A 13,495-nucleotide genomic window follows, 5' to 3' on the forward strand; every position below is an offset into this window, starting at 1 on the left:
CGATCAGTTAGGTTTGGTCTGCCAAGGAGCACGCTTCGGTCTATAATATGAGCTGGTCAGTATGTGTAGGTAATCCTTTCTAACGCAGCTTTTTTGAAAGACATCACGCAGTAGAACCGCATAAGTGTTGCGCTCCACTTTCTAGAGGGCCAAGTTTTGAAATCAGTGGAATGCCCGGTGGAATTAGAGTATGATAGCTAAAGGGATTAAGAAAATCCTGGCGTTTGATTGCAAATATGCAGACGGAGTCAAAAAGAGAACTCACAGAACCCTAATGTATAAAACACATCCTCTGATTACATCTTCAAACTAAGGGCAACCATTGCATTCAAATATTACACATTTCTAATTGTCAGAAAGTCGTTTTCATTTCAAGTTAAAGTGTACTGTTAGCTAGCTAAAGTTAGCTGGCTGGCTAGCTAGCTAGCATTACATGTATGATCTGTGATGTAATACTCGTATTTCAGAGCAATTTGCATTGCTAGTTATAGCCTAATGTTAGCTGGCTAACATTGAACCTGGTTGGTTAGCTACCTGCAGATTCATGCAGGATAGTAACGTTATGAGTTGGTATTATGGTTCATTGTTTAGCTAACTAGCTACATGCCTAAACAAAAGACTCCACTATGCAAGTAACTATTTAAATGGGATGTTTATGACGTCACTGCAACAACTGTCGATAGATGTATCTGGTAATTTGGTCTGGCTATCTACTACAATTTCAGAGCATTGAGTGTGCCAGAGCGCAGAATAACTGACAAATTTACGAATGCTCAACACCTGTTGAATATAGCCAGTGTCAGTAAACATCGGCAAAAAAAATAGTCCTTCAATTGTTGCCAGCAGCACAGTTGCGTCACCAACGCTCTTGATAACATAAAAACAGTCAAATGATCAGTGAGCTCTTCTCTCATTTGTGTCGAAGTAGCTAGCAAGCTAGCTTGGGTGCTTGACTGCTAATAGGTCAGAACGCTTGGATCAACCATACTCCTCGGCCAGCGTGTCCAGTGTGCGCTCTGAACGATCCGAAATCAAAACGCTCTGAATGTACGAACGGACAATCTGACAACGCTCCGAGTTTACAAACGTCCAGAGCACACTCTGGCACTCCAGATTAAATTTCCGAACATACCCGTAGTATAAGCCAGCCTTTAGTCTTGAAATATTTGGTCGTTTAGTAAATAGCCTTACATGAATCCTTAAAAAGATGGGTGGGGCTAAAGCTTAAGAGGGTGTGAACGATGCTGAATGCGTGTACACAAAGAGCTCTCCAGTATGTACAAAACTATTCAAGGGCCATTTTCTCAAAAGTCAGTACATTGTTTATCAACATTCAAAGAATGACTTTCCCCTTGTTCCTCAACTGTAGTATATGATATGCCATTTTCTAGCTCTGAGTCTCTACTGACCAAATCGAGCCGGTCAGTCACAAATGCTTGTACCAGTACCAGTTCAATATGCAAAGGTAAGACATATTTGAGGTAGAGATTTACATGAAGGCAGGGTAAAGTAACTAAACATCAGGATAGAAAATAATATGAGTAAAATAAACAGTAGCAGAAGCAAATGTGCGTGCATATACGTATGTAGTGTATGTGAATGTGTGTGGCTATTTTGTGTGGGAGAGTCAATGTAGTGTGTGTGAGTGAGTGTGTATATACACGGAGTGTACAAAACATTAAGGACACCTGCTCTTTCCATAGACTGACCAGGTGAAAGCTATGATCCCTTTTTGATGTCACTTTTTAAATCCACTTAAATCGGTGTTGATGAAGGGGCTGAGACAGGTTAAAGAAGGATTTTTAAGTCTAGCGACATTGATTTTGTATGTGTGCCATTCAGAGGGTGGGGGGAGGTTGCAACTCAATATTAGTCCTTAATGTTTTGTACACTCAGTGTATAGTCTACGGAGTGAGCAGGACAGTCAGTGCAGATAGCTAGGCACAATTAATTGACTATTTAGCAGTCTTATGGATTTGGGGTAGAAGCTGTCTTGAAGCCTGTTGCTCCGGTCTTTGGCAATTTTTTGGGACACCTTCTGTAGTGCTTTGTGGACAAGGGCAGTGCATTTGCCATACCAAGCGTGATGCAGCTAGTCAAGATGCTCTCAATGGTGTAGCTGTATAACTTTGAGATTCCGAGGGCCCACTGCCATGCCCTCTTCATGAGGACGCCAAAGAACATGCTCTCGACCCGCTCCACTCTTTCTCCTATAGTCCACGATCAGCTCCTTGGTCTTACTGACGTTGATGGAGATGTTGTTGTGCTGGCATTACACTGCTAAGTCTCTGGCCCCCTCCCCGTAGGCTGTCTCACCACTGTCGGTGATCAGGCCTACCACCGTCGTGTCGTCAACAAACTTGATGGTGTTGGATGTGCGTGGCCACGCAGTTGTGGGTGAACAGGGAGTACAGAAGGTGACTAAGCGCACACCTCCGAGGGGCCTCCGTGTTGAGGGTTGGTGTGTTGTTGCCAACCTTCAGCACCTGATGCCGGCCTGTCAGTCCAGGATCCAGTTGCAGAGGGAGCGGTTCAGTCACAGGGTCCCTAGTTTGGTGATGAGCTTTGAGGGTACTATGGTGTTGAATGTTGAGTTGTAGTCTATGAACAACATTCTCACCTAGTTATTTCCCCTCTTGTCCAGTTGGGAGATGGCAGTGTGAAGTTGTGGAGGAATGCGAATTGGAGTGGGTACACGGTGTCTGGGATGATGGTGTTGATGTGTGTCATGACTGGCCGTTAGAAGCAGTTCATAGTTACAGATGTGAGTGCTACAGGTCATTTAGGTGGGTTAACTTGGAGTTGACTTGAGAACAGGGACAATGATGGTCAGCTTGAAACATTTTGGGGGCATGCTTCGAGAACGCACTCTGGTATTCAGTGAATATTAACCCGTTTAAATGTTATGCTCACATCAGCCACAAAGAGCGAGATCATATAATAATCCGGTAAAACAGAGGCTTTCGCGTAAGGCAGTGTTATATATTCCTCGAATCGAGCATAAAATACATTTAGCTCATTTGGGAGTTCTGCGTCGCTGGGCAACTCATGGCTGGGAATCCTTTTGTAATCCGTTATAGTTTGCAAGCCCTGCCACATACGACGAGTATCGGAGCCGGTGTAATAGGATTCCACCTTAATCCTATATTGTCCTTTTGCATGTTTGATGTCTCGGAGGTCGTAGCGGGCTTTCTGAAATCCATCCATGTCCGTGTCCTGTCCCTGTCCCAATATCAAAGATATTGCCTTTCTTATAGTCACTGTGGGGACAACATCATCTATTAACTAATTGATGAAGCCCGTGAATTGTGGTAAATCCTCAATATCATCGGATGAATCCTGGAGCATATCCCAGCCTGTATTAGCAAAATAGTCTTGTAGCCTCGCGTCTGCTTCATCCCAACACTTCGGTACTGAGCGCATCACCGGCACTTACTAATTGAGCTTTTGTTATGTAGACAGGAAGCAGGAAAATTGAGTCATGGACAGATATGCCAGACGAGGGAGTACAATACAAGGGGTCTAGAGTTTTAGCGCTCCTGGTGGCTCAAGGAGATGACTTAATAAAAGTGTGGTAGGATGGTTTTAAGCCTCCCTGCGTTACAGTCTCCTCCCTCCAGAAACGCGGCCTCTGGGTGAGCGGTTCCTTGTTTGTTTATGGCCCCAGGGATGTTCGTTTGATAAGTGCCTGTCCTGCTAAGCATTCAAAATGTAACAAGTACTTTTGGGTGTCAAGGAAAATGTATGGAGTAAAAAGTACAATATTTTTTAAAGGACTGTAGTGAAGCCAAAATTGGTCAAAAATATAAATAGTAAAGTACAGATGCCCAAAAAAACTACATGAGTAGTAGTTCAAAGTATTTTTACTGAAGTACTTTACACCACTGCATGAGTCCATACATTTTAATTCATAGTTTTGATGTCTTCAATATTATTCTCATGTGTCCAAATGTTTGACTGGTACTGTATCTATGTTTTTGTTGTTGTAATTATAACTTTGTAAAAAGTATACTTTAAGGTATTCTTTTAAATATATTTTTTCACTTTTTATTTTTAGCTCATACAATGTAAAAGTATGCATTAAGGCGTCTGTCAGAGGAAACGTAGATATTAATAAATAGATTTATATAGCTTCCAAAATGTTTTACAATGGTGAGGGAGTACCAAGTTGGATGTGTGGTGCCTTCAAAACAGCGCCCCTTGTTACTCATCTAGTGTAAATATAAATAATTGGTTCATACACTGTTCGAGTCAATACATATGCGATTTGGTTTGTATGGTGTACCTGATCCACTAATATTGTCAGAAGGGAGAACAAGACGAGCCACCACTTTTATATGATCTACAGATGAGCACACAAAATCCATAAAAGCAATGCATTTTTTTTGGTTACCTTTTAAATGCCTCTATTGCTTCTTGCACAGATCCAAATTCTAGTTCTTCGAAAAGGCCATTCTAAAGAGTAATTAGTGAAAGGTGAATTTGGACGTTACACTGGTGCCTGACATTAATTAGATATGTGCCCGACCAGTAATCAGATACAGAATTTGAACAGGTTCCATTTGTCCATCCAAATACTAAGTAACAGTGATGGAGATGAGGCTTATGCAGAAAATAAAATCTTTGGGATGACAGACCTCTGAAATGTGCTGTGTGTGTGTGAGAGATATTGGCTAGGGCGAGCATGGTCCCTGTTTTAGATGCAGTAAATAGGGAGGGCGGGTTAGTGCTGCGTGTCAGGAGCCTGGAGGTTGCTAGGCAACGCTGGGAAAGGCATGTGCTACTGCAGGGGTTCCCAACATCAGCCCTCAACTATCTGTGTGTTACTGTAGGTTTTCACCAATTCACTTCAATCTATGGGTGGCCTCTTAGTCATCATGCTTCATTTAAATATCCTTGACGCAATTGTATGAATGAGTGTGCACTAGGAGATGCCAAGGCATTGGAATGAAAATCTGTATATAAAAAAACAAACATGAGAACTGAATTCAGTTTGTCCTCTACTGTTCCACCCTCCAACCCCAATCCCTCTCATGGGTAAACTGGCTATTTTGACCCTCTGTGGTAAAAAAAACAATGTGACTGAAAGGAGTCAAGAGTTAAGCTGCCAATGAACTCTGGGCCCTTGTCTTGGATTATTTAGGCATAACAAAACATTGTGTTGACATGTTTCTATGGCGCTCGGATGCTTCCAGCAACTACAAGGTGCCACTGAGTCATCACATTTCTGTGCCTTCGACGCTGCTACCACCAAATTTTCTCTAACATAAGATATTTGTCTGTGTCTACGACGTGTTGACATGACTCGAGGCTTTTCTGGCAGGGCGTTTCAGTGCTGGTGATGACTGATCTCATGACTAAGAGCAGTCCTAGGTTTTTCTTAAACCGTGTTTTTACACCTGGGTGATTCTCATGGCGCATCAGCAAAAATCTAAAATAATTCTGAGGACTAAGATGTCTAGTTTTAGGCAGTGTCTTATTTCAAATACATTTCACATTTGCCCGAATTGTATATTTTCACCCCAAATTCTCATTACCGAAATGAGTCTGGATTAAATTCTCAGGTCATTAAACTATTTTACTTTCAAAAAACCTAACATAATAAAATAATATATGTCGCTGTAGTTTGTCCATAAATCATAAAGGTATACAAGTTGATGTTTAGATAAAAATATATTTATTACATAAAACAGTGTCTCATTACGTAACACTTTTTCAAATTCCTGTAAAGTTTTATTCCCCCATGATGCATCATCGAGAGTAGTCATTAGAAGAGCACAAGTTAGAAGCAAATAAATTAACCTATGTCTTCAGAATTAGGTTCTTATTTTTTCAAACACCCATTTACCCCACTTGGTCTTCTCAATACCAAAATGTCTAAAAAGCTCAAATGGGGGAAAATGTCATTTAAATTTGATCCTAATTTTATTTGTATTTTTTTAAATTAAAATTAAATGTCAGTGTTATGTTTAACTAAGTCATTTTCATCAGGGGAGCAAAGTTTAAAATAGTTTAAATTTGTACATTTTTTGGACTGTTGCAGTAATGAGAATTGTGGAAATTGTGGCATGATATGATCAAAAAATTATAATAATTCTAAAATAGATAAGTACAGATCCTAATCTCAGTGATCCAAGTGGAAATGTAGTAAAAAATTTATTCAGAATTTGAGTCATATGTCAGTTTCATGAGAATGACCCGCCTATAGGATGTGTCCAATTACACATGACGCAGTGTTAGCTCTCCACTAGGTATTGTTCAGTCCTTTTTTCCACATCAAAGCTCAGTGAGCATACATACACGTCAATGTATCTACTATGCCGAGTCAGATGAAACTTAAATTTCAACTCACTGCCCAAAGCAGCAACACAACACAGAAACAGGCACCGGATGTACTACACGACACCCTAACATACACAAGTGTTCCAACAGAGCCCCCTAGGACAATATCAATCTAAATGTATACAGCGTCATAAATAAACATTATCGAAGGGTATTAAGCTGCTGTTCTCAACCTTCTTTCAAACTAAATGGCCTAAGTTGGGAAACACTGAACATGCCGTGAGAGTAGGGTCGTGTAGCTTACACCAGACACACAGGTTTTGTTTTCCCTCCCTAATGCGTCGTATGAAATGACTCACGCAGCCCAGCAAAGCATTCGGAGGGAGGCTGGACCTACCAGCAGGCGCTGGTGTAGCCTCTTGGTCCTCCGCAGGGTGCCCATGATGCGGCGGCCCATCTTTTTGGCGTACCACACCGAGTTGAGCATGCTGTTGCTTGCTGCCACTGCTGCTGCTGTGTGTAGGTGCTGTGTCGACGCTGCTAACGCTGTTGCAGGCTTAGGGGTGGTGGTGGTTGGAGGGGAGAGGACAGGACAGGAAGAAGGTGGGAGGGGGGGCTTCACTCCAGCTTCACTTTAGCTCCTGTCATCCACCCTACCCTCCCCCTCTCACTCACAAACACAACGGAGGCTGCAGAGGCAGCGTCGGTGGGTGCTGGAGAAAGCAAGAGTTGGATTCTTGACTGAGGTCGCAATAGGACGGACGAATGGACTTCACCTTTTTACCCCCCAGGGTCTGAGGGAGTCCAGAGGAGCTTAGAGGCTGCTTATCGCTTTCACTCGCTCTTTAACGGGCACTTAAGTCTGCGCAGTCATCCAAATTAGAAAGCAGGCTCTGGACGTGACGGGAGAACCAAATCACCCTCCTGGGGCGGATTAACCTGTGGTGAAGGAGAGAGCAGCATGTTCATCTGATGAGACGAGTGTCTGTCCTGGTGCACAGAGAATGTCAGACTGGTGCAGGGGATGGGAGACGGCGAGAGAGAGAGAAAGGGGTGTGTGTGTGTATGTGTGAGAGAGGGAGAGAGAGTGAGCTAGAAGATAGCTGTGTCCAAATCTTCATCTCTGAAATACTGCTTTATTAACCACTTCTTCCCCTCAAGCTTTCCTTTCTCTTCAATTCACTCCCTCTCTTCAGTCTCCCACCCGCCCTCACAATTTCAACGGGTTAGTGCTTGGTCAGATCCAGATGTGCTCGATGTCGTTTTCGTCCTTCTGTTCACATTCTAAAAATTTGTCAGCAGGGGAAGCTCACATTCAGATAACGCTGACTTTAACGCTCCAGTGATGGACCGGGGAGAGGGGGGAGGGAAATGGGTTGGCAGTATTGAGCCCAGCATTCCACCACAAGGGGAGCAGAATGCTCTGGAGATTTCTCAGGAGTCTCATCCAAGAAAGCATTAACGTCTATAGTCTCGATTCTAGAAGTCCTCACCACATTACCAATGCTTACAGTGGCTTGTTGCAATAGTGCAAGACATTGACGTGCATGGGTTTTCTTTTGGCATTGTTTCGTATTTGGCTCACATAACCCTGGTGTGAAATGGAAAGTATGTGCAACAGTCACTACAGCATAGTGAAGAAATGCAAACTAATACATATTATTTTCTTTGGTGATAGTGTTTTTACTAATAACAAATTACTGAGTTCACTTTGGATATCACTAAATGCCAAATGAATACAGACATTCATTCAGCACATGTACTGACTGGGTTGTAAATCTCAGGGGTGGGATGGGACTCGTACTAAGTCTATCCCATTTTCCTTCTGTAATAGAAAGCCTAACTAAATATGTCATTTTCATAGGTTAAGCACTCCCCCCCCTGCCTTTTTCTTCTCCTTCAATTGCTCATCCAAGGACCTCCATTTTCTTGTTGTCAGTTTTTCCTTTGGTCCGCATCGGCATTCATCTCTTGCGTTGCCATGGCGCTGCTTGAGCTAGAGAGGGAGGGATGTAGAGGGAGAGAAACGTACAGTACTCCCTTTTCTACTCTCCTCCGCTGTGCCATCACTTTTTCCCTGCTTTCAGTGTCTTTCCGGGACAAGCAATTCCATTCATTTCTGTTATCAGTAGCGAAGATAGCGGCCACTGACGTCACTGATGGGGAAAGGGCAGCTCTCGGTAATGCCATTGATGAATTGTGAGAGAACAATAGACTGAGGGATGGGAAATTGCATTGCCAAGGTTTCTCTGCGTTTAGCCACCTGCTGTCATCACAGTCCTCATTATCAACGTACTAGCATACGTGCACACACGTTTATTGGGTATCGGCTAAAGGGATGTATGGCCAATAGACAAATCTGAATATCTATTCAAGAGAATTGAGGTTCATCATATTTTCTAATGCCATAAAAAACCTGCTAAATATATTCAATGATCTACAGTACCAGTCAAAAGTTACTCATTCAACATTTTTTCTTAATTTTTTACTATTTTCTACATTGTAGAATAGTGAAGACATCAAAACTATGAAACAAAACATATGGAATCATGTAGTAACCAAAAAAGTTACTACATGATTCCAAATGCTGAGCACTTGCTGGCTGCTTTTCCTTCACTCTGCTGTCCAACTCACCCCAAACCATCTCAAATTGGGTTGAGGTCAGGTGATTGTGGAGGCCAGGTCATCTGATGCAGCACTCCATCCCTCTCCTGCTTGGTTAAATAGCCCTTACACAGCCTGGAGGTGTGTTGGGTCATTGTCCTGTTGAAAAACAAATAATAGTCCCATATCGTATCGCTGCAGAATGCTGTGGTAGCCAAACTGGTTAAGTGTGCCTTGAATTCTAAATAAATAACTGGCAACATCACCAGCAAAGCACCCCCACACCACCTCCTCCATGCTTCACGGTGGGAACACATGCAGATATAATCCATTCACCTACTATGAGTCTCAAAAGGATTTAGCTGTTGGAACCAAGAATCTCAAATTTGGACTCATCAGACCAAAGGACAGATTTCACAAAGGACAGATTTCCACCGGTCTAATGTCCATTTCTTGTGTTTCTTGGCCCAAGCAAGTCTCTTCTTATTATTGGTGTCCTTTAGTAGTATTTCTTTGCAGCAATTCGACCATGAAGGCCTGATTCACGCAGTCTCCTCTAAACAGTTGATGTTGAGATGTGTCTGTTACTTGAACTCTGAAGCATTTATTGGGGCTGCAATTTCTGAGGCTGGTAACTTATCCTCTGCAGCAAAGGTAACTCTGGGTTTTCCGTTCCTGTGGCGGTCCTCATGAGAGCCAGTTTCATCATAGCGCTTGATGGTTTTTGTGACTGCACTTGAAGACACTATAAAAGTGACTGTTTTTTTGTAATTGACTGTCTTCATGTGTTAAAGTAATGAGCCTACCAGATGAGCTAAATAACTTCCATGCTCGCTTTGAAGCAAGCAACACTGAAGGGAGCATCAGCTGTTCCGGATGACTGTGTGATCACGCTCTCCGTAACTCATGTGAATAAGACCTTTAAACAGGTCAACATTCAGACGGATTATCAGGACGTGAACTGTCTGTAGCCATGAAGTGCTTTGAAAGGCTGGTCATGGGTCACATCAACACCATTATCCCAGAAACCCTAGACCCACTTGAATTTGCACAACGCCCCAACAGGTCCACAGATGATGCAATATCTATTGCACTCCACACTGTTCTTTCCCACCTGGACAAATGCAACACCTATGTGAGAATGCTATTCAACACCATAGTGCCCTCAAAGCTCATCACTAAGCTAAGGACCCTGGGTCTAAACACCTCCCTCTGCAACAGGATTCTGGACTTCCTGACGGGCCGCCCCCAGGTGGTAAGTGTATGTAACACATCTGCCCCTCAAGGGTGCGTACTCAGTCCCCTCCTGTACTCCCTGTTCACCCATGACTGCATGGCCAAGTACGACTCCAACACCATTATTAAGTTTGCCGACGACACAACAGTGGTAGGCCTGAACACCGACAACAACGAGACAGTGTATAGGGAGGAGGTGAGAGACTTGATTTTACGATGGACTGTCATTTCTCTTTCGTTATTTGAGCTGTTACCATAATATGGATTTGGTCTTTTACCAAATAGGGCTATTTTCTGTATACCACCCCTACCTTGTCACAGCACAACTGATTGGCTCAAACGCATTGAGGTAAGAAATTCAACAAATTAACATATAAGGCACACCTGGTTAATTGAAATGCATTCCAGGTGACTACCTCATGAAGCTGGTTGAGAGAATGCCAAGAGTGTGCAAAGCTGTCATCAAGGCAACGGGTGACTACTTTGAAGAACCTCACTTTTTTGGTTACTACATGATTCCATGTGTGTTATTTCATAGTTTTGATGTTTTCACTATTATTCCACAATGTATAAAATAGTCCAAATAAAGAAAAAACCCTGTTTTTTTTTTTACTGGTACTGTATGTGCCATGTCTCTGTATTATATGGTGGGCTTGTGTAAAAAGGATGTGAGCAGAGGATACATCTATCTTGCTTGGCAGTCGATTTACCACTTGTACATTTCATCCACTCACCTACGAAGTTCAAATCACCTCTCATTTCATGACAAGCGGAGAAAACTGTAGCCTAAATTGCAACCGTCTGAAATGCTCATTCTAAGGGGAAGATCAGAAGAATTTCCATCTCACATGGACTAATAAAGTATTATTTCTCAAATAAATGTTCAAGTGTCACTGAATGTGGGGTGAACATAGCCAAAATAGGCAGCTGTTTTCGTCAGGGTCGGGAGGATCCATTCTATTTTCACACCATCAATCAAGGAATCCGACAGGAAAAGACTGAGGTCACAAAACCATGCTTATGCCTGCGCAGACGTTAGCAAAGCCCAGAAGATTATATGGCATGAGCATGATGGCTCAGCTTCAGTACAAAGAGCATTGTTTGCCATTTTATCTAAAAATGTATCTTAATAGGAGAACAGCCATGCTCTACTTAAAGCAAAGGTGTACAGATGTTGGTCTGGGAAGCTCATTCACAGTATGGAGTCAGCCATCTTGCTTTGCAACACATAAACAGCCTCTCGATGTTGGTGATCGGCAACTTTGTCCAGTCAAAAGACAAAATGATTGTGTAAAAAAATCTCCCATACTAATAAAAAGCGAATTAGCTCAACGCCAACCGCAACTCATAGCCCTACTTCAAAAGTCAGCGGAGCATCTAAGGGTGAAGCTGGGAGAAGGTGGGTTACCTGGAATGGCGCCTGACTTGTGTGGTAGGAGGTTGAGGAGGAGCAGGTGGGAAGGAGGGACGCCTCGTGGCTTTGGGAGTATGGGGCAGGGGCCAAGGGGGGAGGGAGCTCCTGCTGCCCTAATGTGGACGGCCCGTCAAAGATGCATTCCAGAGAAGCTACCTACAGAGGGAGGTAGGGGCACGGAACTCAAAGGGTTACCATACAGTACAATAAAAGGACAAAAGAGAAAGCAAGAGGGGATGGAAAGAGAAGGGTGGGGGGGGCAATACATAAAAATAAACTGCAGAGTGAAATGAGAAGAAAGAAAGTAGAAGACAGAAGAGAAGGTAAGAAAAGGGTAAGTAAGGGAAAATAATATGATGGGTTGTCTGCGTACACAGAGCACCTAGCATAGCAGTGTCATGGAGAGCTACTGTGTCTGCAGTTTCTTGTAGTGGACTGCCAATATCTAGCAACTGACTCATACAGTGCATTTGGAAAGTATTCAGACATCTTCACTTTCCCACTTTGTTACAGCCTTATTCTACAATAGATTAAATTGCTTTTTCCCTCAGACATTTTTGCTAATGTATTAAAAACCAGCGGTCTAAGGCACTGCATCACAACGCTAAAGGCATCACTACAGACCTTGGTTTGATCCCGGGCTGTATCACAACTGGCCGTGATCAGAAGTCCCATAGGGCGTTGCACAATTGGCCCAGCAACATCCAGGTTAGGGAAAGGCTTGGCCAGGGTAAGTAGTCATTGTAAAATAAGAATTTGTTCTTAAACTGACTTGTCTAGTTAAATAAAGGATCAATTAAAAATATATATATAAGTATTCAGACCCTTTGCTATGAGACTCGAAATTGCTCAGGTGCGTCCTTTTTCCATCATCCTTGAGATTTTTCTACAACTTGGAGTCCACCTGTGGTAAATTAAATTGATTGGACATGATTTGGAAAGCACACACCTGTCTATATAAAAGGTCCAACAGTTGACAGCGCATGTCAGAACAAAAACTCTAACCCGGAAGCTTACAAGAAATCCTGCTAACCCTTGTGACGAACCATCAAAAAGAGGGTGTCAATACAGGGCTAAGATTGAATCATACTACACCGGCTCCGACACTCTTATGTGGCAGGGCTTGCAAACTATTACAGACTCCAAAGGGAAGCACAGCCGCGAGCTGCCCAGCAACACGAGCCTACCAGACGAGCTAAATCACTTCTATGCTCGCTTCGAGGCAAGCAACACTGAGGCATGCATGAGAGCATCAGCTGTTCCGGAGTACTGTATGATTAAGCTCTCCTTAGCCGACGTGAGTAAGATCTTTAAACAGGTCAACATACACAAGACTGTGGGGCCAGACGGATTACCAGGATATGTGCTCCGGGCATGTGCTGACCAACTGGCAGGTGTCTTCACTGACATTTTCAACATGTAATACGAACATGTTTCAAGCAGACCACCAAGAACACAAAGGCTACCTGCCTAAATGACTACAGACCCGTAGTACTCAAGTCCGTAGCCAGGAAGAGCTTTGAAAGGTTGGTAATGGCTCACAACACCATTATCCCAGAAACCCTAGACCCACTCCAATTTGCATACCGCCCAAACAGATCCACAGATGATGCAATCTCTATTGCACTCCACACTGCCCTTTCCCACCTGGACAAAAGGAACACTTATGTAAGAATGCTATTCATTGACTACAGCTCAACGTTAAACACCATAGTAAACTCAAAGCTCATCACTATGCTAAGGATCCTGGGACTAAACACCTCCCTCTGCAACTGGATCCTGGACTTCCTGACGGGCCGCCCCCAGGTGGTGAGGGTAGGTAGCAACATATCTTCCACGCTGTTCCTCAACACCGGAGCTCCACAGGTGGACCGAGCACACCCCTATTCTCATCGATGGGGCTGTAGTGGTGTCCACATCAACAAACTAGAATGGTCCAAACATACCAAGACAGTCGTG

General features: G+C 43.2%; 1 protein-coding gene across 17 annotated transcripts in view; it reads right to left on the reverse strand.

Moving 5' to 3' along the window:
- The window catches only part of LOC115114090 (discs large homolog 1-like protein), a 281,300-nt gene that overhangs the window by 155,805 nt on the left and 112,000 nt on the right, over nucleotides 1-13,495 (reverse strand). For 13 of the 17 annotated variants that reach the window (XR_010461748.1, XR_010461749.1, XM_065013249.1 and 10 more), the window contains exon 5: nucleotides 11,531-11,692. The exons of the other annotated variants lie outside the window; for them this stretch is intronic. Coding sequence is in view for 11 of the 13 variants with exons in the window: in XM_065013249.1 (XP_064869321.1) it covers nucleotides 11,531-11,692 (162 nt within the window). In the remaining 2 variants the exon portion in view is untranslated. The remainder of the gene's footprint in view (nucleotides 1-11,530; nucleotides 11,693-13,495) is intronic. 17 annotated transcript variants of the gene reach the window in all.

The sequence above is a fragment of the Oncorhynchus nerka genome, linkage group LG9b (assembly GCF_034236695.1).
Source record: "Oncorhynchus nerka isolate Pitt River linkage group LG9b, Oner_Uvic_2.0, whole genome shotgun sequence".
In the NCBI taxonomy this organism is placed as follows: domain Eukaryota; kingdom Metazoa; phylum Chordata; class Actinopteri; order Salmoniformes; family Salmonidae; genus Oncorhynchus; species Oncorhynchus nerka.